The sequence below is a fragment of the Mus musculus genome, chromosome 15 (genome assembly GCF_000001635.26).
Source record: "Mus musculus strain C57BL/6J chromosome 15, GRCm38.p6 C57BL/6J".
Classification (NCBI taxonomy): domain Eukaryota; kingdom Metazoa; phylum Chordata; class Mammalia; order Rodentia; family Muridae; genus Mus; species Mus musculus.
In genome coordinates, this window is record NC_000081.6 from 99,317,142 (window position 1) to 99,342,261 (window position 25,120).

At 50.8% G+C, this 25,120-nt stretch overlaps 1 protein-coding gene across 5 annotated transcripts in view; it reads right to left on the minus strand.

Annotated features, from left to right (window-relative positions):
* Positions 1-68: 68 nt before the first annotated feature.
* The window catches only part of Fmnl3 (formin-like 3), a 53,312-nt gene continuing 28,260 nt past the window's right edge, over positions 69-25,120 (minus strand). Inside the window, exons 2-28 of one of the 5 annotated variants that reach the window (XM_030248512.1) lie at positions 20,489-20,572; positions 18,547-18,627; positions 17,713-17,789; positions 14,846-14,929; positions 12,139-12,291; positions 11,953-12,035; positions 10,917-11,025; positions 10,680-10,756; positions 10,374-10,467; positions 8,713-8,787; positions 8,502-8,612; positions 8,100-8,249; positions 7,600-7,701; positions 6,179-6,458; positions 5,671-5,739; positions 5,462-5,586; positions 5,054-5,256; positions 4,490-4,724; positions 4,293-4,361; positions 4,114-4,194; positions 3,895-4,024; positions 3,212-3,372; positions 2,844-2,945; positions 2,421-2,513; positions 1,990-2,113; positions 1,777-1,876; positions 69-1,231 (exon numbers count right to left, since the gene is read on the minus strand). In XM_030248512.1, coding sequence (XP_030104372.1) covers positions 1,785-1,876; positions 1,990-2,113; positions 2,421-2,513; positions 2,844-2,945; positions 3,212-3,372; positions 3,895-4,024; positions 4,114-4,194; positions 4,293-4,361; positions 4,490-4,724; positions 5,054-5,256; positions 5,462-5,586; positions 5,671-5,739; positions 6,179-6,458; positions 7,600-7,701; positions 8,100-8,249; positions 8,502-8,612; positions 8,713-8,787; positions 10,374-10,467; positions 10,680-10,756; positions 10,917-10,928 — 2,385 coding nt within the window. In that variant the 5' untranslated portion in view covers positions 10,929-11,025; positions 11,953-12,035; positions 12,139-12,291; ... (2 more) ...; positions 18,547-18,627; positions 20,489-20,572 and the 3' untranslated portion in view covers positions 69-1,231; positions 1,777-1,784. The remainder of the gene's footprint in view (positions 1,232-1,776; positions 1,877-1,989; positions 2,114-2,420; positions 2,514-2,843; positions 2,946-3,211; positions 3,373-3,894; positions 4,025-4,113; positions 4,195-4,292; positions 4,362-4,489; positions 4,725-5,053; positions 5,257-5,461; positions 5,587-5,670; positions 5,740-6,178; positions 6,459-7,599; positions 7,702-8,099; positions 8,250-8,501; positions 8,613-8,712; positions 8,788-10,373; positions 10,468-10,679; positions 10,757-10,916; positions 11,026-11,952; positions 12,036-12,138; positions 12,292-14,845; positions 14,930-17,712; positions 17,790-18,546; positions 18,628-20,488; positions 20,573-25,120) is intronic. The other 4 variants (NM_011711.2, XM_006520844.4, NM_001310622.1 and 1 more) reach the window with 4 other exon arrangements.

Genomic DNA, 25,120 nt, shown 5'->3' on the forward strand with positions numbered 1-25,120 from the left:
GAAATGGAGGAAAACACTTCCCACCCAAACTCATATCCTCATGGCCACTCTGACAAAGAGAAGACAGCTTGGTGCAAGACTTTGTTGAGAGGTCTGGGATTTATGTACAAGAAAGGAAAAGATACATATACAAAACAAAGTGCCCCTGCATTCCCTTCCAGGGTCAGAGCCCAGTAGGGAATTGAGCAAATAGTCTGTGAAGATCCTCTGTTGCCTGTTCCTGGGCCAGAGTCCACCTAGCTGAGGAAAGGTGAGATTGCGGCACATCCTTCCTCTAGCAGTCTTGGAGCTGGGACAGACAGTGCCTCTGCTCTTCAATCAGTGGGAAGACAGCAGGCAGGGTGGGGTCCAAGCCCTTCCTTGCATTGTTTGGAGCAGGAAGTGCCCATCCAGAGGGAGACCGCCAGGGGTCAGCTGCTCCCACTGCCACCCACTCTGCATGTTAAGTGTTAGCCCTTCTTTTTCCACTTTTGAAAGCCACAGGTCTTCCTCCACAATCCTTTGGTTTTAAGGAAGTGGAGCAGGAGGCAATGCAGGACAGCAGCTGGCTCAGGAAGCCAAGAAGATGGGTGCCAAGGTGGGTGGGACATGGGTCTAGGAGAGCAGAACAGCAACAAAAGAACCCTGAAGACGCAGGCAGCCAGTGGGCCTGCCATTGCTCCTCTGTCCCTTTTTACTAGGGCTCAGCAGAGTGGGCCCAGGCAAAGATTATCCAATATTGGCAGAGTCCAGGGATCCATTAGTGTGGATACTCTCTAAACCAGAGCTGACTGTGGGATTGCAAAGGCGGGGTGGGGGGACCCGTATTTCTTCTTGGATGTACTTCCTCCTCTAGGATCCCACTAGACCCTGGGAAGAGGGGGGCTGTGTACCCTCGTGTGCTGAAGCCGGAAGTGGTTTTTCCCAGCCCTGAACTGACCCTTCAGGAAATGAAGTTGAAGACTTGGGGCAAAGTGCACTATGGGGGGCACTAGGGAAATGTCAGACCCCTATAGACCTAGTGCCCACAGTGGCACAGGGACGAGCCAGCCTCAGCTGGAGCAGCAGGAGCTTGAACAACACAGCCTTCTGCTGGGCCCTGGGCCCACTGTCCAGATCTGCAGGACTCTGAGAATTAAGGTACTTCTGCCTCCAGGAGGATCTCAGTGGGGACCTGGAGCTCGAGGAGGGCCACTGGGTGGTACAGCACTCCTGACTTGACTGTGAACGACCATGCGTTGGTGGTTAAAGCCTGTGGGGAAAACAAGCGCATGAACAGTGACTAGGCAGGGACACCGAGCAAGACAGCACCTGAGGAAGAAGTCAGCCATGAAAAGGTCAGGGAAGCTCTTAGAGGAAGGCTTGAGAGCCAGCTAGAAAAACTGCTGGAACGATTCTCAGAGGGTAGCATAGGAAACTAAAGGCCACCCAGGAAAATATTAAGCCAAACTAGATGTCAAGAAGCAGAGGTTAGGGACATCTATCCCTGAGTAGGAGCTACTAGAACTCTTAGGGGAGACCAGGACCCAAGCAAGATACTTTGGGTCTATGACTGGAGCCTCAGTCATCCAAAGCATTAGGTCTTGCCTGCTCTGGCCTAGCTCCTAACCCTGGCCCAGAGACACCTTAACCCTTGGATCTTAGTAGCTAGGACAGTATTAGTGGGAGGACCCATGCAGGGATAAGCTGTGTTTCTCAGAGCATGCAGCATGCAAAGTCTGTGTCTCCATCACTGGGAGGATGCTACCAGAAGATGACTCCAAGGCATGCAGAGAGGGCAGCTAGAGTGCCCAGTACCTGTCAGGCTAACAGTTTGACTCGTCATGGTGGGCTGCATCACAGAAGAAACGTGAGCCCCGCTTGGCAGTACGTGCCGTGAAAGGGACACTCTTCAACACTACGGCCCAGGAGAGACAGTGATCAGGTCTTATGGGAAAACAGACTAGGAAGCAGGACCAAAGGGAATTAGGTCAGGCTCTGGGAATTGGGCCCAGTGGACAAACGTCCCACCTGTGATGATGTCCTCAATGGTACCATCCTTCCCCTCGTAAACAGGCCGGTGTTCCTTAGCTTGGCGCCGCCTCAGCTCTGCAATTAGCTCCTGCTGTTGCCATTTGTTCCGCTGGGATGGAGTCTAAGCCAGATATTACAAGGGGAAGGAAGTCATCACTAACCCAAAAGCAACTGGTTCCTGTCCCAAGATGTAGGCTGAAGATGACCCTGCTGAGAGTAACCCTGTGTCCTGTCCATCGGTGTCTACCCCTCCCTCTAGACTCACGCTGTCAGCCACTCCAAGGGAGGGAGGGAGACAGACACAGAGAGTGTGTGTGTGTGTGTGTGTGTGTCTTGGTTCTCCATGTCCTTCCTTGCTCCTTGCTCCCTGCTCCCTGAATCCTCAATTCTCTGTCCTGTCTTCCAGACCAGCTCTTGGTCCCACCCACCTTGGCATCCAGCTTCTTGGCTTCCTGAGCCAGCTGCTTCTCCCGCATTACCTCCTCTTGTTTCTTGCGAGCTTCATTCTCTTGTTCTGCTTCCTTAGATAGGACCAAGAGAGGGGAAGGAGCTTGAGGTTTTCACAGGCTGGAAGGGAGGGCCTGACACTAAGCATGAAGGGTGGGTGGCAGTGGGACCAGCTAACCCCAGGTGGCCACTCTCTGGAGGGGTACTTCCTGCTCTGAACAATGAAAGGAAGGGCCTGGGCCCCCACCCTGCCCACCAGTCCACAGTTTAGAGGCCTGTCGCCAGCTTCCATGGTTCCTTCCCTAGACCTTAGGAACTGGAAAAGTCTCAGACTTGAAGCCCAGGCTCGCTCTTGACTAATCATCTTCTACCAGCATAACTCCTGAAACGTTTCTTCAACTTACCTTGTAAGAACGAATGAATCGGACAAATACTGGGAAAAACACAGAAGGAGGTGTGGTCTTGGGACTCTCACCAAAGTAGCGCACAACTGCATTGTAGGCCTCCTGAGTAAGTAAAGGGCAGACAGAGGGGTCATCCCAGTGGGGAGGAGGCCCACAGAAAGCAAAGCCTGCTGCCAGGAGAGGAAAGCCAGTTACCCAAGCCCCTCCTAAGTCATAGCTTCAGACATGGATATCTGCTATCTTTAAAGTCCCTTGTTACTACCCCCTCACCTGCCCACACTGCTGGCCAAGAGTTGGATGCCTACCTCAAGTGGCCACTGTGCTGGCTTTAGATGTTTGTTTCCCCCCCACCCCAGTTCCTCACTCACCTCGGCAGTCTTGGCATCACGCTGGAGCTTGTCCAGTTTGCCTTCATTGGTACTAAGGAAGTTTCGAAGGACGCTGTTGTCATGAATGCTGCATTCCCGCCGAATCAGCTCCATTCCCCGGCCCAGCTCTTTCACGTCTAGCAGCACGTTCTCCAGGGACACTGTTTACCAAGAGCCTGGCTGAGGCTTACCCAGGCCTACAGCACATTTGTCCCACCATGTCCCCTTGGCATAGACTTCAGGGATGTACATGTAGAGAAGTCTGTGTCAAGCAGGCTGGGCTCTCTCGGGCAGTAGGAGGGAATGGAGAGAGTTCATGGGCCCAAAGAACAAGGTAGCAAAGGAAGGAAAACCAGAGACAGCTAGTCCCCGTCCCCCGTCCTGTCCCCGTCCCCCCACCCCCCCCACCACCCGGGCAGGACAGAAACAGTAGTACTGTGTATCTGTCTGTAGGGGGCTTTACAGGTTTTCTAATCACATCACAGACATGATTAGAGAACTACACTCTCTGGGCCAGGCTAAGGGAAACCTGATCCTACTTGAGCACATGGAAGGCTCACTCTCTTTGGGGTTGCCCCTGCTCATAGATTTAGTAGTGAGAAAGAAGATAGCAAAAGCCAGAAATGGACCGGGTGTTCCTCCTGTTCAGCTTCCTGGGATCGTCTTGAAGAGGGCACCCTCACCTGCTGCAGCCTTCTCCACAAAGTGCAGCTCCTGCCAGAAGTTAGCCAGTTCCGGGTATTTCTCCTTCACCGTCAAGGCAATGAAGTGCAGCAGGGTCATCTTTCGGTCCGTGGACTTGGTGTCCAGCAGCTGAAAGGGAGAGGTGGTGGCAGCACTGAGCGCCCTGGCTTGGGCACTAGGGTCTGTATGTCCTGCACATGCTGTCCCTGCCATCTTACCAGGTCCAGGCTCTGGAGCTTGAAGCCGTAGACAGCACCTCGCTTGCTGCTGTTCATGTAGTTCCCCAATGCAAGGATGATCTGTTGGTAAGATGCAAGGCAGGCAGCTCACAACAGCCCCAGGACCCCCCTGCCCTAGGACTTGAGACCCACCAGCACCAGGCACTCCCTTTCCCAACCTCCAGCATCTGCTTCAGTTTCTGTGAGGACTTGACGGAGGCAGAGGCTGCAATGATGGCATTCAGTTGCTGAAAGACAAGATGAACACTATGATACCCAGGTTGGGAGGAGGATAAAGCCAAGGCATAGGCCAGAAGGAAGGACAGTGGACATGACTGGTCACAGCAGTGCATAGTAATTAGGGAAGAGGCTGTACCGGTGTGAGCATCTGCAGATTGTCCTGGAAGTTGCCAAGAAAGGCCATGCCAGCCATTCGCTGGGTCAGCCGTTCCACCTTGCTGAAGAGCAACATGAAGCGGTCCTCAGCTGCCAGCTCCTCTAGTGGCTGTCGTTCACGCTCATACTGCCGCAACAGTTTCACCTCTGCCTCTGTAGGCAGGAAGCGCATCAGGCATTCCACGAAGTCTACAGGTAGTGTCTGTAAGTCAAACCTGTGTAGGATGAACAACACAGCACTTCAGGTGTGACATCTGTCCACATCTTCCCTTCTCCTTAGAAGGACTAGAGAGCAATACACAGGACACAGCTGCTGATGCTGTTCCCGCCCGATAAACTCTTCCTACTGGGCAGAACATGCAGCTTCTCTCACTGAGCCTGAGACCCAGCCTGGAGTCAGTATGCTCTGCTCTGGTTAGTGGGTAACTGAGAAAAGTGAGCAAGTCCTGTCAGGAACCCTGGAATCCAGGGAAACCCAGGTGCTGTGGGGATAACTGGGACAACAGCTATCTGGGGACCAGGCACAAGTTGGTGGGAGCCTCACGTGTGGATGGCCCTGCAGATCTCCTCAGCTGAGCGCCCAGCCTTGCGAAGGGTGATAGCCAGGTTCTTGGCACGATTGGCTTCCAAAAGGGTCACCTTGCTGGCAGCCTTTTGTGCTGTCTTATTCTTGGAGCAGATGAGATCAAGAGCAGGGCCCTGGGCTTTTGTCTTAAATAACTCTTCAAACCTGTCCAGGTCTAAGTCCTGGCAGAAATAAGAAGGCACAATGTTAAAAGCTCAAACAGTGACAATACCCACTGACCATGTGTCCTGCAGTCGTGACTAGATAATGGGGTCAGTCTTGCTCTGCCTGAAAGCTTTTCCAAGACCAGAAGATCTGGCTCTAAAGTCATCCCAGTCTCCAGGCCTCACACTAGCCCCACCCTTCTGGACCCCAAACCCCTGTCACCTCCAAAATCTTCTCATCATCAAGTTCACTGAAGACAGTGCCATTGATCTGATTGGGTTTTAGTGCTGTCCAGTTGAAGACTGGCAACCGGAACTTGGTCTTGATAGGTTTCTTGATGCGAATGGCTAGGTTTTCGAAGGAGGACAGATGTGAGATAAGAGCTGAGGAAAAACTCCAATAGCACTGCCCAGAGCCCTGAGGACACTCACCTGACAGGCCCACTGTCAACACCACAGAAGGAGCAGCACCAGGGAGAGGTGGGGCAGGGGGACACTTGTCTGGGAAGAATAAATGCCATCGTGACCCACAGTCCTAAGACTCTAGGCTACCCAAACTCTGCCTGCCTCCCTCTCCTTTGAGACCCAGAGAAGAGTGCTATGGAAGCTCTGGTCAAGTTGATCCTAGAAGTATACTGAAGGGGAGAGCCAGCACTAGTCCCTGACGGAGTTTCTCTTGTCAGTTTAACCTTCAGTTTGGCGGCCTTCAGAGGAATAATTGAGAGCAGCACCTCAGAGATCCTTGAAGCAGAATCTGCTCCCAGCATTCCTATTTCCCACAAACACTGGTCCTCCCTTAGCCCTCTCTCTCATCCTGACTTGATATCCTCCTGGCCCTCAAATGATGCTATTTCCCAGCTGTTTCCTAAGAAAGACATTTCTGACTACAGTACTGGCCTCACAAAAAACCTGCCCCTCCCGGCTTGGAAGTCCCAGTTACCTGGTAGTGGAGGAGGGGGCGGAGGCAAAGGGGGAGCTGGTGGAGGAGGCAGAGGAAGAGTCTCCTCAGTAGGTGGGGCTGGAGCCAGCAGGTCCAAGTCAGAGGGTGGGATGCCTTCAGTCAACTCTGTAGGGCCTACCCTGGCTAGGGCCTCGCCGCCCATGGATTCCAGGCCCCGGGCACTTGGCTCCAGGTGGCATCGGCGCTGGAAGGCCTCCTCCTTTTCCTTAATGAGCCTCCGAAGAGTATGCACCTGGTTGCTTGTGTTCTCATATGTCTCCTATCAGGCAGACAGCAACATTGAGGGAAGAATGGGCTGAAGGCTCTATAGTCAGTTCCCCTGGGAGTCAGAATTCCTACCCAACAGATTCCCAAGAAGGGTCATCTCAGTGTGCTCAAAATAGAAGAAATCCAGGAACAGCAAAGCTGGAGTGTGGCAGAGCAGAAAAGAAAGCTTGCTTCCACTGGTAATAGGTCATCTTTCTCTGCTCAAGTCTGTTCTCACTGCATAGGGCCCTCAAGGCTGAAGGAAAAGGATGCCCCTTTGAAACTCCCATTGGTCCCCTGCTAGATGGGCACTGCTGCTCTCTCCACAGACCTTACGTCTTCATTACTGCTTTTATTTCATTGGCTGTGGATACCAGCTCAGATGGGAGGTTCACGGAGAAGCCTTTGTGATCGCTCTATCCTTCCTGGCTCCCTCTCCAGTACTAGGAAGGGATAAGCAGATATCCACTGAGCCGCGCTCAGTAGCCACATAACCATATTCTTCCAAGACAAAGAGGTTGTGGCTTTATAACTAAGCTATAAAGTTAGGAGAAAAAACTCAAGAGACTGAAATAGGAGAAGCACTGCCCTCCAGGACCCCTGTAGACAGTAATAAGCAGTCGGGCTACTCTAACCATGCTCAGTAAAGAGCGGAGAAGCATTTGAAGAACAAGCCAGCAAGTGGACAGGAAGCCTGCCTGCCCTGGATCCTAGGGGACCAGGAGCACATCATCCACTCCCATTCTCGTCCGGGTCTGGCCAACTCCAGCTTCGAGATTCTCTCTCAAGATAAATCATGGGGAGGAAGCGAGGCGGTGGTGGTACACACCTTTAACCCCAGGATCTAGGAGGCGGAGGCAGGAGAGATCTCTGAATTCGAGGGCAGCCTAGTCTATAGACTGAGTTCTAGAATAGCCAGGGCCACATAGAGAAATCCTATCTCAAGAAGAAAGAAGGAGGGAGGAGAGAGGAGGAGGAGGAAGAAAAAAAAAAAACCCAGGAGGTAGGGTGGATCACCAGGTCATCCTTGCCTGAGTGCTGGGCATAGATTAGTGTCTTCCCTTGACATGATCTGAGAAGAAAAGAAGTGCCTAGGAGAGGACTGGAATCTGGGTGAGCAGAGGCCGCCCCACTGCCCCTCCCCTCCCTGGCACCTTGATGCTCTCCAGCTCCTTTTCCCGCTGTAGCAGCTGCTTCTCCAGTTCTGCCACCCGCATCATATTCTCATTCTCCAGGTCCAGGAGCTTCTCTGTGAGCTACAAAATGGGGAAGACATGCTCAGAGCTGTGTTCAAGCCCCAACACTCAGCATGATTCAAAGCCAAACCAGGACCTGAAAAGCTATGTCCAAAAGGCAGTCTTATTCAGGTGGCTTCCCTACATGACTCTCAGGGACCAGCGGACCTGACACTATGAAAGAGAAACAGATACAAGGCAGAGTCTGTTCCAAGTTCAAGGCCAAACCCAGCCACAGAGTTCGGTAAGTTGCGGTAAGTAGTGCCCAGTGGCTTGGACCCAAGTTCCATCTAGAGAGGCTCAGTGGGTCTCAGGGTTCCCTGTGGCTCCACTGGAGGCAGGTAGGTCAGCTCCTGCATTTCTAGAGCCCAGCTGTGCCCAGCCTTCCACAGTGGCTCTGGCAAGCAAAGGACACTTACATGGGACACATGCTCCTCCAGTTCTTCCACCTTTTCCAGGGCTACATTCTTGGTTTCTGCATCTTCCAACAAGCCCCCCACGTCAAACACATTGTCCAGGTACGCTTGAATCTGCACCTGCAACTTCTCGCTCTCCGTGTGCCTCGACTTCTGTGGAAAAGTGAAGAGCAGCATGTACGGAGTCAGCACAGGCCTCCTGGAAACCCTCAGTGCCCCGTCCCTGCTTCACAGCTCTTCCCAGAGCAGTGTCTTCCAGACATTGGCAGAAGGACCCAGGTCCCAGGCCAAAAACAGGAAGGTTTCAGATCCATCTAGGACTATATTCTTACTTGTACTTAGTTATGTGTCTAAGCTGACTGTACCCTGAAACACTTCACCTTTCCAAGGTCATACTCAGCTTACCTGGAGGAATTCCTCCAGCCCCAACTTGGTAAACTCATATTGCAGGTGGACCCGGAAGTTCATGTCCTCTACCGAGTGCACCACAATGTTGATGAACTGCATGCAGGCCACCTGGGGAAGAGAGGCAGCCTCAGAACACAGTGCGGCCCTGGCCTCAGCAGCAATGCTTCAGTAGACATGGCATGCATCTGGCCCAGACCCAGGTCCTCACCATGAAGTCAATGTTGCTGTCCTCATTTCGGAAATACTCCATGAGCTTCTCAAACCGATGCAGTTCTTTACACACCTGAATGCGCAAAAAGTCTCAGAGAAACAATCTCTACTATGCAGAAGTGAAATCCCCAAATTCTGGTTCCCAGGAATATGATGGAGAAGACATGGTTCAGACCAAGTTTAGCCAAAACTCAGTGGGGCACAGTGGCTAACATCCTCGCTGGCCTTCAGGAGGCTAAAGCAGGAGGACTGCCATAGTTTCAGGCCAGCTTGTGATATGAGGTAAAAATGTGTCTCAGAAAACAAAAACCAACCGACCAAACAAAGCCTATCACAATAAATATATAAATAAAATAAAAATAAAACAAAAACCAAATTAACTTTAACTCTATATGGAGACTGTGCCATTTTGGACACCAGAAGAAAACCCAGACCCTGGAGTCTGACTTTAGGTCTCTGACCCTCACCACAGTGAAGGACTCCAGTGTAGCTTAGGATTTAGGTGCCTCTAAAGTTAGGCCAGAAACACAGACAGCAGATCTGAAGCCATCACAATATAAAAAGAGAAAAAAAGGAGTCAAGCCATGGCTGCAGCAGAAGGCTGGGGCCCCAAGGGGACACTGAGGAACCAGTATGCAGGAAAGCCCTCTGCTAAAAAGGGGCCAGGGGCTCCTGTGAGTTTCTCAACTTTAAAGAGGAAGAGCTGTTTCCTGAACCAAACAATGGATGCTAGGGAAGAGGCCCAGAGAGGAGGAAGGGGTGGGACCACAGCTGTGCCTGGATGTTGAGGAATCCCGAGTTCAAGCAAACTGGGTTTCAGACGTAGATCTAGGGATGGGAAAATTCCATACAGGAGTTCTCTCCCCTCCCTAACAGCCTTCTTCCCTGAGGATATACTTGCTCTTGCTTTGGATCCCACCCACAGGCTCATGGCAGCAGAGCCACCTGAGGAGTCTTATAAAGTGAAGATGCCCAGGCTGCACTCCAGTGGGTGAGGAGTGGAGCTTGTGCTGAGAGACAGAGAGAGAGAGAGATAGAGAGAGAGAGAGAGAGAGAGAGAGAGGAGAGAGAGGAGAGAGAGGAGAGAGAGGAGAGAGAGAAGAGAGAGGAGAGAGAGAGAAGAGAGAGGAGAGAAGAGAGAGGAGAGAAGAGAGAGAAGAGAGAAGAGAGAGGAGAAGGAGAAGAAGGAATGAAAAGGAAAAAGAAAAGAAGATTGTGTTTTGCCGCTATGAATGTATATGAATGTGTGTGCTGTTCCTATGGAGGCCAGAAGGGGGCACCAAATCCTCTGGAACTGGAACTAAAGACAGTTATGAGCCACCATTTGGATACTGGAAACTGAACTCAAGGCCTCTGCAAGATCAGCAAGGGCTCTGACTACTGAGCCATGTCTCCAACCACAGTCTGCACTCTATCCAGAGCCTCATTAACTGGAAACTGGGAGGTGTCCTGGAACAAGATCTAAAAGACTTCAGTTTTGCTTTGGCTTTTGTTGTAGTCTCAGTCTGAAGCAGGCTGCTCAGCAGTTAAAGTCACTAGAGATCCCAGTAAATTGGATATACCTAGTACCCCCCTTCTCCTCTTAAATACACACACACACACACACACACACACACACACACACACACACACACACACGAGCATGCAGAAGAGACCAACCTCTTTGAAATTGTCAAAGGCAGCCAGGATGATTTCATGACCTCCCCGCACCAAACACACAGCTGCCAGCAGCTCCAAGACCAGGGCTTTGGTCCTAAGAGATGAAGGAAGTTAACATCCAAGCCCCATCCAAGCCACCACAGTTCATTTCCTTTAGGAAGGAGATGGACCAGGAATGCCTGTTCCCTCACTAGGCTGTGAACATTAAAAGTGGAGCCTGGTCACTTCTCCAGCAGAAGAGGTCCTGGCTAAAGGACCTGCAAAGACGAATCAGGATCTTTAGATATAATGAGGGAATCAACGCACCTTGGATTCTTGTTGTTGAGGCTAAGTGCAATCTCATTGACAGCGTGGGGGTGGGACATGACCAAGTTGAAGCCATACTGCAAAGGAAAGGACAGGGAGGGCCCTTGATGGTCAGAAAGGAGACGCCAGCAGGTCTGCACTAGCAAACCTGACTTTCACAAGCTGGTGCTCTGCTGTCTTGGTTGGAGAGATGAGGCGAAAGCGGGCAGTACATCAGTGGCAAGCATCACCCCTTACCTGATAGTTCATGATGGCTCTGAGACAAAGGATGCAGACATGGACGTCATCCTTCTGGCTCACCAGGCGGGAGTTCTTCAGGGCCCTGCGGCCAGGGAGAGTACTGTACCTGGGGGATAGGGCCAAGTGATCAGGTAGGGACAAGGCTGCTGGTGAAGGTTAGACCACCAGGCTGCCCTGTAGAAACAGCAGAAATGGAGGAAAGAAGACCTTGTACCAAATGCCAAGACAGCCAGGGTGCAGAAGGCAGTGAAGCCAGCCATTCACCTCTTTGGTACATGTCTTTGTTGGCAACTGCCCAGGGCCCCAGCTCTATACTCTGTCAAAATCATGCTAACCCCAGAGACCTCTGAAATACAAAATTGTTTTGAGGAATTTGTAGTTCTTGGGGTAGGTCACAAAGATATGCTCGTTTAGTTACATCTTTGGCACATTCAGTGGGGCAGGTGAGTCTTTGTGCTCATCTCATTCTCAAGTCCCCCAAAGGCAGAGCAGAAAACACAGGCCTTATGAAGGCTCAGGCTATGCCTGGCTCTGTATCATCTCTCTACTGCCTTAATGCTTTGTGAGAGGGGGAAGCACATACAGAATCTGCTCCTGCAAGACCAGAATGATGAGCAGTGTCCATGACACAAAATCCGAGAAGAGAAGAGTCACGAGAGAGACACAGGTCAAAGGAAAGGCTACGGATCTACAAGGACAGCCTCTGAGTAACAGGGCCTCTGCAAAGTGATCCAGTCCACCACAGGACCGCTCTTGTGAAACCACAGACAAAAGAAGGCACAACTTTGGAGAGAAAAGACCTGAAGGGGAAAGGGAAGGGAAAGGAAGGAGCCAGCGCGTAGCTGGGGCTGTTCTCTACGAGCTGATGGGAAAAGAGAGAGTTAAGGGGGAAATGGGTTTGGGGGCAGGAGCTGAACTGGCCAGTAAAGCCCAAGCCCTGCCTGAGGTCAGGAAGGAATGGCTAGGAGAGAGTGAGGACGGGGAAGGGGACAGCTGGAGCATCAGGGGGGACAGAGGAGGACCATGTACTTACCCAGGACAGACCGCTGGGCAGAGTCAGGGAGAGAGAGGACAGATCAGAGACAGGCGAACAGGCAGAGGGCAAGAGAGCTGAGCCTGGAAGCAAGAGTGGAGGGGGGAGCGTAAGCACTCACCGGGTCACCAAGACCGGGGCTGGGGCTGGGGTGGGAGGCAGGGGGCAGAGTAAGCGCGCACATACCGGAGCACGGACTGACGCGCAGAGCGAGCGAGGCTGTTGGTGAAGGGGGCCGACAGGGCGTTGGGCGGTTGCAGGTCCTCGATTGACCTGCTCCAGGACCGGAGCTTGTCAAATGCACCGTCATCACCACTCTCCAGACCCTCAAAGTCAAACCTAGAGCATGAGAGGACACGCACATGCACACACGCAGGCACATATACAAGGGAAGTTCTGTGCCAAGCCCCCAGCAAGCCCATCTCCCCCTCTTCAGGCCTCTGTGGCAAACAAAAAGCAGGGGCAGCAAGAAGAGGAGACAGAGTTAGGCATGGGAGACCTGATCCTGGTTGGAGCTACCAACGTAAGGCAGGGCAGAGGAGGCCTGGACAGCTCTAGGAGAGGGGAGTCTCAAGTCTTCTCCATGGCCCAAGGGCTGTGAGGGCTGGCAGGCTTCCTGTGCTCCCAGCCTCAAATGGGACATCTTAAATCACCATGACTCTACTTAAATATCTGTACCAAAGATGCTGGAGGGAAATGAGCCAACTGCAGGTCCTACTCAGTGGCCAGTGGCAGTGACCAAGAGACTCCGAGCACCCTAAAGTAGCCCAGCTCATCAAGAGCTGGACAGGTCTGAAAAGAAAAGAATTAGGATTCTGAAAAGCCAGAGGTGGCCCTTTAAGCTCAGCCAGTACACCACTGTCTCACACTACTAACTGCCTTCTGTGGTTTGGCTTGTTTAGCTTTGTCAGTGCTGAGGAGTGAGCCAGGGGTCTCCTGCCAGGCCAGTATGCTCATAGGAGGTCTCCTAGTGAGCTACATCCCAGGCCTAGCTCTCTTAATGGTGGATGTTTTATGACTGAGGCTTCTATGTCTTTCTCCTCATCTTCAGCTTCCCTGGAACTGGGAGCTGAGAACTGTGAAGAGGGAGGTATTCTAGCCCCTGAGGAAGTGAGTGTTGTTTCTGGTTACTTCCTGCAACAGGTCTGTTACCATAAGTAGCAGTGTCCAGAGCAAAGAGGTCAGCTGACATCACACAACACTCTCTTACATCCCCAGCCCCTATCTCACTGGTCCCTCCTGCCCTGTACCCCAGCCTCTAAGAACTGGGGCATATCTCCCAAAGGCTTTCCCCCATAGGACATTTTGCCCACTGTGAACGCCCAGTGTCAAAGGCTGGGGCTTTCTGGAACAAAGGGTACCCACAGAGGAGAGGCTGCCAGGGTCAGGAGGTGTCCTGACAGGTGGCATGTAACAGGGTGACCCAGCCATGGATCACCCCTTTCCTCTCGAGCCATTCCAAAACACTGTCTCTTGCTCCCTGGACTCTACTTTCAAAGGCACTGACTGCCCTGGACACCAAAGTGTAGTCTTGGTTTGGAGCAATGGGATTGTTTGCTTTTTCAAGAAAGACAGGCATATTTGGGGAAATGATCTATATCTTTTTACTATAAAAGTTCTGAACTAAAAATTCACTTAAGCAAAACTTCCCCATTTTTTTCTATAAAAAGATTATTTAAAGGGACAGGAGAACCGTGAAGTAGGACTTCCACAGAGATGTGGATGGGAAGCAGGTTACTCTGGCTTTAAAGAGAATGACCTGCAAGTGGGATGGGAAGCTAAACCTGGGAGACATTGCTAGGTCCCCTGGAGGAAACACACTGGACCAAGAAGAGCCATAAGGGCAGGGACAGTGGACAAGCAGATGTCTAGGCAAGGTCCAAGGCTCAAGACCCGGATTTCTGCAGACTAGGGACTTTCAGTTCGGGACCCATGGGAAGCTGAGAGCAAACCTGGACTGTCCTCCTTAGGCTGACTTGTCTAACTAAAGTGTAAGCCTGCATATGCTGCTAACTTCATTTACTATCACAGTTAGCCTTCTTTCTCTATGTCCAAAGATTAGAGGCAGGCTTATCACCTGGGTGATAACTAACAGCAGAGCAGCCACCAGGGGAGGAGGCTAAGAGGGATACACACCTTCCCATCTAATTTGTTTAGTCAGGAGGACAAAGGTACCTGAGGTTCCACAGATAGTGCACAACACAACTTTGACTCCAAAAGCTCTCATTCACTGCACCTCACCATGCTTGCTCTCCTGTGCTAACCAACAGCTAACTCCCTCCATATGAAAAGGATGTCTTGAAAATGCTCCCAAATACTTATTCGATCTGTTCGGGTCGAAGGTCACCACGCTCACTGGCCTTCCTCAACAATAGGCCTATAGTCACCCTCTCACATCTCAGGGCCCAAGCTGCCTCATGAAGACTCAATGTTGTTGAAATGATGAAACCCTAAGGAGCCTGTCTCCTGAGGATCCAGGCTATTTCCTGGAGGTCCTGCAGCCTGGTACTTGGATCACTTGGCTTCTGACTCCAAGCTCCCTTGCCGGACTGTTCTCTTCATGCTCCCTAGAACATGTCTTCTACTCCAGCTAACTTTCCAGTCCTTGCTGATGCCTGCTATTCCCTTGTCTTGCCTGCTCATGTCTGCAGCAACACTTGAGCTACTTCCTCCTGCTCTGGGGATGCCCATGCCCACCTTCTCTGTTGGAATCTCACTCTTCCTTTTTCTTTCCCACCCCACATTTCCCCCATGCTGGAGCCTGACACCTCAGCCTCAGCACATGGCAGGCAATGCTCTGCTGGCTTGCATTCCCAGCCCTCATCCTTCTTCTAAATAGATGGGGACTGTCTGCTTCCCAGTGAGTCCCCAACCTTTGCCCTGTGGTACTTACATGACAGAACACTGGGCAAATGACAGGTAATCCACCAGCACGTCCAGGCCTTTGTTCTCATCATTGAGAAACTCCCTCACCCACCTGCAGATACAGCAAACACAGTGGATGTAGTGTGCAAACTGGCTTGGTTTGGTGGAGGCTCTGACCCAGCAATCTAGCCCTCAATAAATTTGCTCTCTTGCATGCTACTGGAACCTACTATCAGGCTGAGAAAATCCTGAAAACCATAACCTATGACAGGCCCCTATGTGGTCATGCTGCCAGCCTGGACTTCCCAGAGGCAGGAGAATACATCACAAATGGGCTTCAGCCAGATGAGATTCTAGCCAGTCTCTCCTCTTGGGCCAGGTTATAACCCCATTATTTCCTGTGTCCCTTTGATCTGATACAATGCTAGGCATGAAGTCCTTTTCCACCATGTGCTGGAGGAATTGGGGAGGCATCCAGAGCATTCACCACTCACAGAGCTGGGCCTGGAAAAGCCTGCAAGTCCCTAGTGCCATAAATCTCAAAGAGAGCCTTACAGGGCCAGAGGGCTCACCGCTGAGTTCAATTTTGAGAAGCAATGAGCAAAGATGGTTGTGAGAGTTCTGTGTTCGGCTGGAGTGGGTCCGGCAGAACCAAAAAAGCTTAGGGAACATACACGCTCCAGTCATGGCTCTCCCAGGAAGATGGCAATGTGGAAAGGCAGGCAGGTGAGCAGACAGGAGGACAATGACCTGGGGCATTTTTGCTTTCCCTTTGGCCTATGCTAACTCTGGAATAAAAGTGAAGAGCAAACTCCCTTAGAATTGGTGGGGGGTTGTGACAGGTCTATTTCAGTGCAGAGACATTAAACCCCTCAGGATGGAAGCCTTGTTCTCCTGAGTACTCTAGTCCTCCTGAAATGTCCATGGAACTACATAGTCCAGCTGTGTCCAAACTGCCCTGCAGGGCTGTGTCTACCCCACAGCTGGAACACCAGCTCCATCCTGGCTAGCCACACCCGCAGCTGAGAGGCTGGCGCTAGAGCACCAGGCTTGGCTGATTTGCCAGCAAAGCTCCAGCTGAAGCTGACACTGGAGCTGCCTCAAGTTAGCTTCCTCTCTGGGGGCCGACAGGCCTCCCATTTCCTGTCTGTCTGCTCTCCAGCTCCCCACCCCCTTCTCATTTCCTGTCTGAGTCTACACTGCTATTTTAGGGATCCTGACACTTTGAGGGGAGGTTAAAGGGCACTTTGACAAGGCAGAAAACCAATACAAACCACAAGAGCTAGAGGGCCCTGGAATCCTACTCAGGCAGCCTCAGCCCAGAGCAAGAGACCCCATACACCGCGGGCCTCACTCCTGCAGGACCCCGTCCATCTGGCTGTAAGCAAAGCAGGATCCCCTTCTCACTTGGTCCTGGCCTCCTTCCACCCCTGACTAGCCTGACAAGCTTCCTGAAGAGAAGGATCCTGTCTCCTCATAGAACTACCCAGAGAAGCCTCAGATTAGATGGCACGGGCTTAACTCTTCCCTGGGAACCAAGGGCTGGGTCTAGACCTCAAACTTGTGAGCCAATGCTAAGAAGCCCTGGGGCCTGGAACTGTGCTAACCACAGGGGACTGTTTCTTTGTGCTCCTCTGCCAAGGAGAGCAGACCCCCCATCCTCCCACCAGTTACAGCAGGACTTAGAGAAGACGGCAAGGCCTGAGAGAGGCCCGGGGTGCTCAGGACTGCCACAGTGTCACTCTCAACCACACACAAAGCCTAAGTGATGCACTCTCCTAGTTTTCCTTCTGTGAGATTCTTAAGGGTGGGAGTGGGGACAGCAGGGTTTGGCCACACCTTTCTTGGTGGCTTTCCATGTCTGGGTCACAGATGACTGTAGTGTGGAAGCCATGCTTTGGCTACCACAGCGCAGCTCCCAACACCAGGAAGGGTCCCTTTCCTGTCCTCTCCTGTGCTGCTTCCCTTCTGAGTGCTGTTGCAGCTGGCTACATACAGATGTCCTCTCCCTCTAAAGGGGTCCAGGCACATCAGGCCTGGGGCAGACACGTAGGCTGCGCTTGACAAAAGAGGAAAAGCTGGTGATGTCAGTGGCTCTTTCCACCTTACTCTCAGAAAGCTCAGGGACGCAGGCTGGCATCTACCCAGAAACCCACTTCACCCTTCACTGCTCTCACTGAGGCACCCCTACCTGAAGTGCTGCGGTCTTAGTTCACTGTCCCTTCTGTGTGGCCACTCTTTCCAGTTGTTTCTTACTCTTGCTGGAACAGCTTCATGGGACAGAGGCGCTGTACTCTCCCTGAGCCTCAGCATCAGCCCTTAGCTTCCTCAGCAACCCCTGGTTCCCTGATCAGGCTGAAAGTCTTGCACAGACCCTGGGGCCCACTCAGCGCACTGGCAGCAATAGGATCTGTGAGCACGGGAGACAGCCAACGCCTGATCCTGTCTTACACCTCCAGTGCTTTAGGAAGCCTCTTCTGCTCATGTACAAAGATTATTTTCTTTCAAACAAATAAGTAATCTCTATACCAAAAAATCTAACTAGTCACCAATTAGTAACTAATTTCATTGTTCAATATAATACATCTCACGTCCCAACCTTTGCCAGGCCTTTCTTGGCCCAGTACCAGACCACAGGCAGACTCTGGTCTCAGCTGCTATGGGAATGTCTTCCAGTCAAAGCCACAGGACCCCAAGAGAGGCCCCAAGCTTGCCAGAAGTAACCGGTCAGCAGCTGGCAGTACAGAAGGGCAGAAAAGCCAGAAATGGCACGTCTAAAGCTCTGTGGAGCCAGATGCTATTCATGGCCGGAAGGATAAACCAAAAAAGGGGACCCAAACCTGTGTGGGAGGCAGTGTCTGGTGTCAGGGAGAGCAGATGACAAACCTGACTTACCCAATGTGATTGGTGCGAAGTGAGATCTCCAGCTCCCGTAGGACTTTAGTGGACTCCTGCACTCTCCTCCGGAACTTCTGTAAACAGGGAGCCTCTGTCACTTGATGGGCATTCCCTGCCAACCATCTTTCTTTTCCTTTTTTTTCTTTTTTTCTAAGGCAGGGTTTCTCTGTGTAGCCTTGGCTGTCCTGGAACTCACTGTGTAGATCAGGTTGGCCTCACACTCAGAGAGCTCCCTGCCTCTGCCTCCTGAGTGCTTCGATGAAAGTCATGCACCACCACGCCTGCCCCCTCTCGATTTTATTTATTTATATTTTTGTGTATGAGTGCTTTGCCTGCCTGCATGTCTATGGACCGTGTGCATGCACTGCCTAAAGGGGCCAGAAGACAACACTGGAGTTCTGGGAACTGCAGTTACAAGAGTTGTAAGACGCTGTGGATGTTAGGAACTGAGGCTGGCTCCTCTGGGAAAACAGCATGGTCTTTTAACTGCTGAGTCATCTCTCTAACCTCTTTCTCAACCCTGTCTATGTTTGAGGAGGATGTATGCAGCATCTTGCGATGTAGCTCAGGTTAGTCTGGAACCCACAATCCTCTTGCCTCAGTCTTCTAAGTGTATCACAGCCATACACTACCATACCCAGCTATCCAATTTTATACTATAAATAAAGGAGGCAGAGAAGAAAACACAGGGAGTGCAATTACAGGCTTCCCTCTAGCTCTGGACAGTCACTTTAGACCTCAAAGCCCGGATATTCAACTCCCATTAATCAAGAATCAATGTCAAGGCAAAAGGTCTGTGCCTAAACAGGGACTTTCTGTCTTGTACTTTACCTTCCGTGTTACATTGGGGTCCAAGAAGCTCTGGAGTTTCTGGATATAGGTGTGGGGAGGATTCTTTACTTGAAATCTTTCCTGAAAGGAAAACGCACATGTATGCACACAGAAACACAATGTTCATGGAGGGTGCTAAGGAAGGAGGATGCCTACACTGCTCAATTTGAGGGAACTCAGCCTCTAGTTGTCCCTTGGCACCATCCAAACCCTAAGTTCCCTTCCTTGACGATCCTTACGCATGTCCTAACTGCGGCTGTAGTCTCCTCTTCCGCTCAGTGCTCTCTAACACCTAAAGTGCTTTATGTCAGAAGCTATTTTAAGAGTCTACCACTTGCTAAGATGCAGGACTACAGAGCTGTGATTAGTACCTAAAGCAAATACGTGATTGGCTAACTGACAGGAAAGCCACAGGGAGGGAGCTTTGCCTCAAAGAATCTAGTTTTTGTGGCTCTAAACTCTGTAGCTGCGGCTCAACTAGTTTTGCTGTGTTGCTGACGCTCAGAGCAAGTACACCCTATCTGCTCTTTGCCCAGGAAATGGAGCCCAGCAACCAAATGAAGTTCTCAGCAGGGTGACCTCTCAACACCTTTCCACAGAGAGCACTACTCAGGTCTACCCACGAGGAAACTCAGCAAACCCCTTGGCATTCTGGTCCTCCAAAGGCCTCCACAAAGAAGCGCTCTGAAGAGCTCAGGGGAAGAAACGCATAAAGGGGTCTAGGAGTATGCTAGGAAACAGGACCTAAAAACAAATGAAGGACCCCGAGAAAAACTGAAATGATGTCACCTAGAAAGGACAGAACTTATCTAGTAGAGCACTTGAGCACCAAACGGCTGCTGTTCTCCAAGTTCAATGCTGAGTGCAGAGCCTAAGGAACAGGCCTTTTCTGGTGAGAACCTGGACCTCAGGACCTTGCTGCCAGCTCGGGGAAAGCCTAAGTCATGGTAGAAGAAAACAGCTAATAAAGACCGGCACCTGTTGGTCTTGCCCAATCTGGCTGTGGGTTCTCTGAATGAAATCACCTTACACCTTACTCAGGGTTTTGTGAGATTGAGATATTTCAGCATGTGTGGGGCTCCTAATAGGTAATCAGCCCCCCAACATTAGCTATTATGTTTTTGCTCAGAGCCTGAAAAAAAAAGCTTGTTCATGACAACACTAAGCAATTGAGTGCTTGATAAACACAATGCCCATACCCTGTGCCAGGTCCTTCCAGACCTACCAAAACATACCGAGCTCTGCAGTCAAAGCCTCGTGACCTGTGACCTTCAAACATGTGCAGACCCAGGCACTGAGTGTTATAGTATCTTGTGTCTCAGCAAAGTAATACTTTCTCTTCTTGCTCAGTCCTAAACACTATCCATACAAGATAGCTGCAGTCCTTGGTTACAGTGATATTTCAGAACCCAGACAAGGGGACAAGGGAACCTCCTCCTAAAAGTCTGTGGCAGCAGTACAACGGCCCCCCCCAAGCCAACCCCTCACTGTTTGTCATGTCTGGGCCAGAATAAGAGGGTCCTTCAGCATAGCCTATAGGCCCAGGCACAATCCTGAGTCTGACAAACTTTTGTGAGAAAACTAACTGCTCACCTAGCCCACAGCTGATCCTGCACAAACCACCATGACATCACTGTTCACTGGGCAGCCTCTCATGGGCATACAGGCTACCAGCTATCTCAGCCAGGCAGCCCCTAGAAACCAAGGCAGCCTACACTGTGCCAAATCGGCTGGTTCCTGTCAGCACAGCAGTCAACCCTTTGGCCTTACTGTCTTGTCCAGGCAGACACAGACTGCACCTCCTGATCTTGCCAAGCTCATACCAAGCTCATGCCAAGCTCATACCAAGCTCATACCAAGCTCATACCTGGTCATGCCAAGCTCATACCAAGCTTATACCAAGCTTATACCTGGTCATACCAAGCTCATGCCAAGCTCATACCTGGTCACAGATCAGATCCCACTTCTTCTCGTTGTCATACTGTCGCAGCAGCCGGGCCTTGTCAGGAGGCAGGTTCATAGAGCTCTGAGGAGAGAATCTGAGTTAACAAACTGAGTGCTCCCACATACCTGCACCTGGAGGGCAGGGCAGGTGTGAGCTCCCCTCCTCCCCTTTACAGCTGCCTGCAGCAAAGGCATCATGGAGGGGGGCACTTTTCCTGCCTCCCCACTGTCAAGCTTGGTTGAACAATATTTTTCAAACTAAAGGACATGGAATCAATCTAGTGAGTCAAAATTAACCTTATTTGAACTGTGAATTAATAACCAGTGAGGTGGCTCATGAGTGAAGGTGCCCACTGCCCGCTACCAAGTCTGTCCTGGGTTTACGCCCCAGAGCAGAGAAGAACCAAGTCCTGCAAGCTGTCTCCTGACCTCTGAGGACATCACAGCAAAGGCGCCCCACATACCCACACAAAATACTTACAAATACAAGCAAGATTCACTACGAGTAGGAAGCACAAAGGTGTTACAAAGCCTTCGTTAACATTCCACATGTCCGTCATATACACATAGGTCATGCGGTACAAGGTACTACACGTGCCAATCAGTAGTCGCGCACACCTTTAATCCCAGCACTCAAGAGGCAGAGGCAGGCAGATCTCTGAGTTTGAGGCCAGCCTGGACTACAGAGCTACTTCCAGTACAGCCTGGGCTACACAGAGAAACCCTGTCTTGAAAAACAAAACAAACAAAAAGATTCTATATGTAATCTAAGACAAGTCAAACTGACAAAAGTCACACTATAAAAGATACTTTTTTTAAAAAGTTTTTTTTTAAAACTATTTTAAAGTGTGTGTGTGTGCGTGCGCGCGTGAGCACGCATGCTGGGAGCTTCACTTCAGAGTCCTGAAAAGGGCATCAGGTCCTCTGGAGCTGCAGCTGTAGGCAGCGATTCTGAGCTGCCTGAGGGAGGTGCTTGGGTTGTCTGCAAGAGCAGCACCCACTCCATCTCTCCAGCACCAAAAGGTGCTTCTTAGCAGAAGACAGATCAGAACTTGGAGAGCCACTTTCAGTCTGCTTTTCTGCCATAGCCTGTGAAGCAGGAATCTTGAACAAATGCAAGTGAATAAAGTTACTCTTGCAAACAGAACCACTCACATACTTTTAAAAAAAAATCTACGAAACTTTAGAACTTTAAAAAGCAGTACCAACTTACTTGCTACTAATTACAAATTATTGCCCTTCTATGTAACTATTACACGGCACTATCCAGACCCCTTGGGGCACCTAGCATACAATGCTGAAGGCTAGGCCCTGAATCACTTTATTTTGCTCATTACTATGTACTGAATGAATATGCAGCACAGTGCAAGGAAGGTCTACAGTCTGCCTGGACAAGGTATAAACCTCCCCTCCTGTGTCCCCTGCAGCTGTGCCCACCCCCTTCTCTCTCCAGTCAGATGTGCAATGCAGTCATGGCTGCCTTTGTTCTAGGTCATAACTTTGCTTCTGATAGAGTCTGACACTTCAATCAGATCACAGCACCTGCACACCCTACTTTAAACGGGATGTCCCATCTGAGGCGCCTCTGGAATGCCTTTTTCTCACCTCTACCTGCTACTCAGAGAACCTAGCTTTCATTCCCTGGTAACCCAAACCTAACTGCTGGCTTCACCCCTGTCCAGCCCATGGATCCTCATCCTTACAGAAATGCTGTATTCAGGATCTCTGAGGTCGAAACAGTCCTGGAGACAGGGGTTCTACTTAAGGGGCCAACAGTAAAATCCTTAAGTATTATCTACTTCTGTCACAATCTATTCATCATGCACTGATGGCACACACGCCATTACGCCATCTGTACACTCATCTTACCCCGAGGACTCAGTCTATGTTGAGTCTCCTCCTCTCAACACATTTATAGACAGAAGTTGATGCTGAGCTGATGGTTATCAGGCCCTGGGAGCAGAGGGCTCATGTCCTGGCTGAAAACAGTCCTTAAGGGTCAATCACAGGAAGCAGGTTGAAGACTCCAGGTAGCATGTACAAAGAAAGAACTTAGGATGAGAGAGACAAGAACGGCCAGAGGAGAGAAGGACAGATAACCTCATCCCAACAGTGATAAACTTTCCCAGGTTTCTGTCTGCTGCTGAGGAGTCGGGCTGCAGCTTCCCCACAGCTGGGCAAACACCCCCGTCCCTCTGGAGCGGTTGCTTTGCTGGTGGCCTATGTGTCTGTGTGGATTATAGAACAAACAGACACACAAAGGTCAAAGGCAGATCCAGAACTGCCTCTGCCTACCCAGCTGGGGGACAGGCTGCTACCAGCTGAACCTAAAACTCAGCAGAGTCTCTAGGGGCAGCCCTGGCTCTACTCATCCTGAGCATAGCACTGTCATCTAACGACACTGCTTCCGAGCCTCAGCCAGGAAAAGAATTTCCTATTTTTTCCTGTGGAAGAAAAATGCTAGTTGTGCTGGCTTTTTGGGGGTGGGGGTGGGGTGGGGAGTAGGGGTTCAAAACAGGGTGTTTTTGTGTAGTCCTCACTGCCCTGGAACTCACTCTGTAGACCAGAATAGCCTTGAACTTAGAGATCTGCCTGCCTTTGCCTTCTGAGTGCTGAGATTGAAGGTGTGCACTGCTGCCTGCCTTTTTTTTTTTTTAAACACAAGCTAGAGTCATTTGAGAAGAGAACCCACCTCTCTCATTTGAGGAAATGCCCCCACTCAGACTGCCCTGTGAGCAAACCTGTGGAGCATTTTTCTTAATGATTGACACAGGTGGGTCTCTCCCCTGATGGCCACCCATGGACAGATGGTCCTGGATATCACAATAAAGCAGGCTGAGCAAGGTACAAGGAGCAAGTCAAAAGGCAGCATTTCTCCATGACCTCTGTAGCAGTTCCTGTAAAAGTATTTTTAATTCTCTTGACAGAACTGTTGTTTCTGAAGCTTACGGCCTCTGTCTGCTAACCTAGTCCTGGAAGCTTCTAACCTCCATACAATTGAATCTAGGCCTAGAATATTTTTCAGCCTCTGAGACTTACCACTGAATTAGCTCACCCTTTCTTGTTCTTTCTAAACTCTGGCTGGCTGGTTCAACTCAGCTGTTCTGGGTCAAACTCCTCTCCAGGCTGACTGACTCAATCTGGCTTCTGTCAGTTTCTCCTAAATTGCTCTGCTTGGCTTCCAACTAACTCTAGCAATCTGTTCTGATCTTCTGCCTCCTCCTGTCTTCATCGGTGTCTAGCTTGTTCTCTCTGTGTAACCTGTCTCTGCACAGCATTCCCAGGTGACTACCTCTCTCTCTCTCCCTCTCTCTCTCCCTCTCTCTCTCTCTCTCTCCACAGCCCCTCAAATAGCTTCCCTTTCCTCTCTCTTGAGAGTTGGGCAGATCCTGTATTGTGATTTGTCACTTTGTCTGCCACTAGATTAGACATCACTTTCAAACACGGGTGTTTCCTTCTATAGACTAACTCTACCTTCACTGTTTGGGAGTAGGGTGTGTGCTACAGTCATGTCTGTATTCCAGACAGAGGGATCCTGCCCTGGCCCCCTGTGATGACGTACTGTGAAGTGGAAGTGAAATGTTTGGTCAAGGTGTTTCGTCACAGCAATGGAAACCTCAGACCTTGCCACAGAGCAGGATAGGCTGCTGCTGCTCTAACAGACATCACATCCTATCTACACTGACTTCCTCTTCTGGCCAACCACTGTGGGCTGCAGCGGCTTCACATCTCCCTGTAGGTGTGCTGGTGAGAAAATGCTTGGGTCTCTCTAGGCTTCAAGGTTGAGCAGTCACCACCACCCCCTCCCTCTGGGACTCCTATCTTAAAAACACAGATGATACATCAAGGATCCTCAGAGAAGATAGGCCCCTGCCCCATGGAGATAGGTGGCAAAGCATGAAGCAGCCCTAGCCAGAGGCCCATGTCCTGTCTGGAGCTTCTGCGGCTTTTCTGGACAATGGCCCCAGCTTTGTCCGGGCTGAAAAGTGTAATGGGAAGAAGATGGATAAAGGAAAACCTGCAACCTCCAGCATTCTCACAGAGCAAAGTACTAACTGGCAGGCGGGAGGCACTAAGGCAGAGGACCAGGTGGTTCTCTTCCTGCCAGACAAGAGCACTGAGACCCATGTCTCCACATGGTAATGTGTATAAATCTGCCCAATGTCCAGAGGAAACCAACTTCCTGGCTCCCAGAGACATCCAGGGGTTAACCTGGGCAGGGCTCTAGACTCAGTCAGAAGCTTGATCACCAGCATTTTCTTTCAGTAGTTCCTTGGAGACTGGGCTCTCAGAGGCAAGAGCTAAGGTCTTGCTAAGTCCCTGATTCAGGTGTTGCTGAATAGAAAGGCAGCAGAGGGCACCAGCTGTGGGGCCAGGGTGCCTGAGATCCACTTGGGCATGTCAAAGCTATCAAACCCCACTGAACTCACTCATCAAGCTGATCCTATCATCTCACAGGGCTTTTTGAGCATCAGATGATGGGCGTAATTTACACCTTCACACATCTGGAATATGATGAGCATTGGCAAAGTCCACTCTCCTAGAAAGCCTGTGTGGTATTCAGCATCCACAGGCCTGCCCACTTGCTTCTGGGTTGTTCCTATTTGTCCTTCAGCAACTGCTTTTCAGC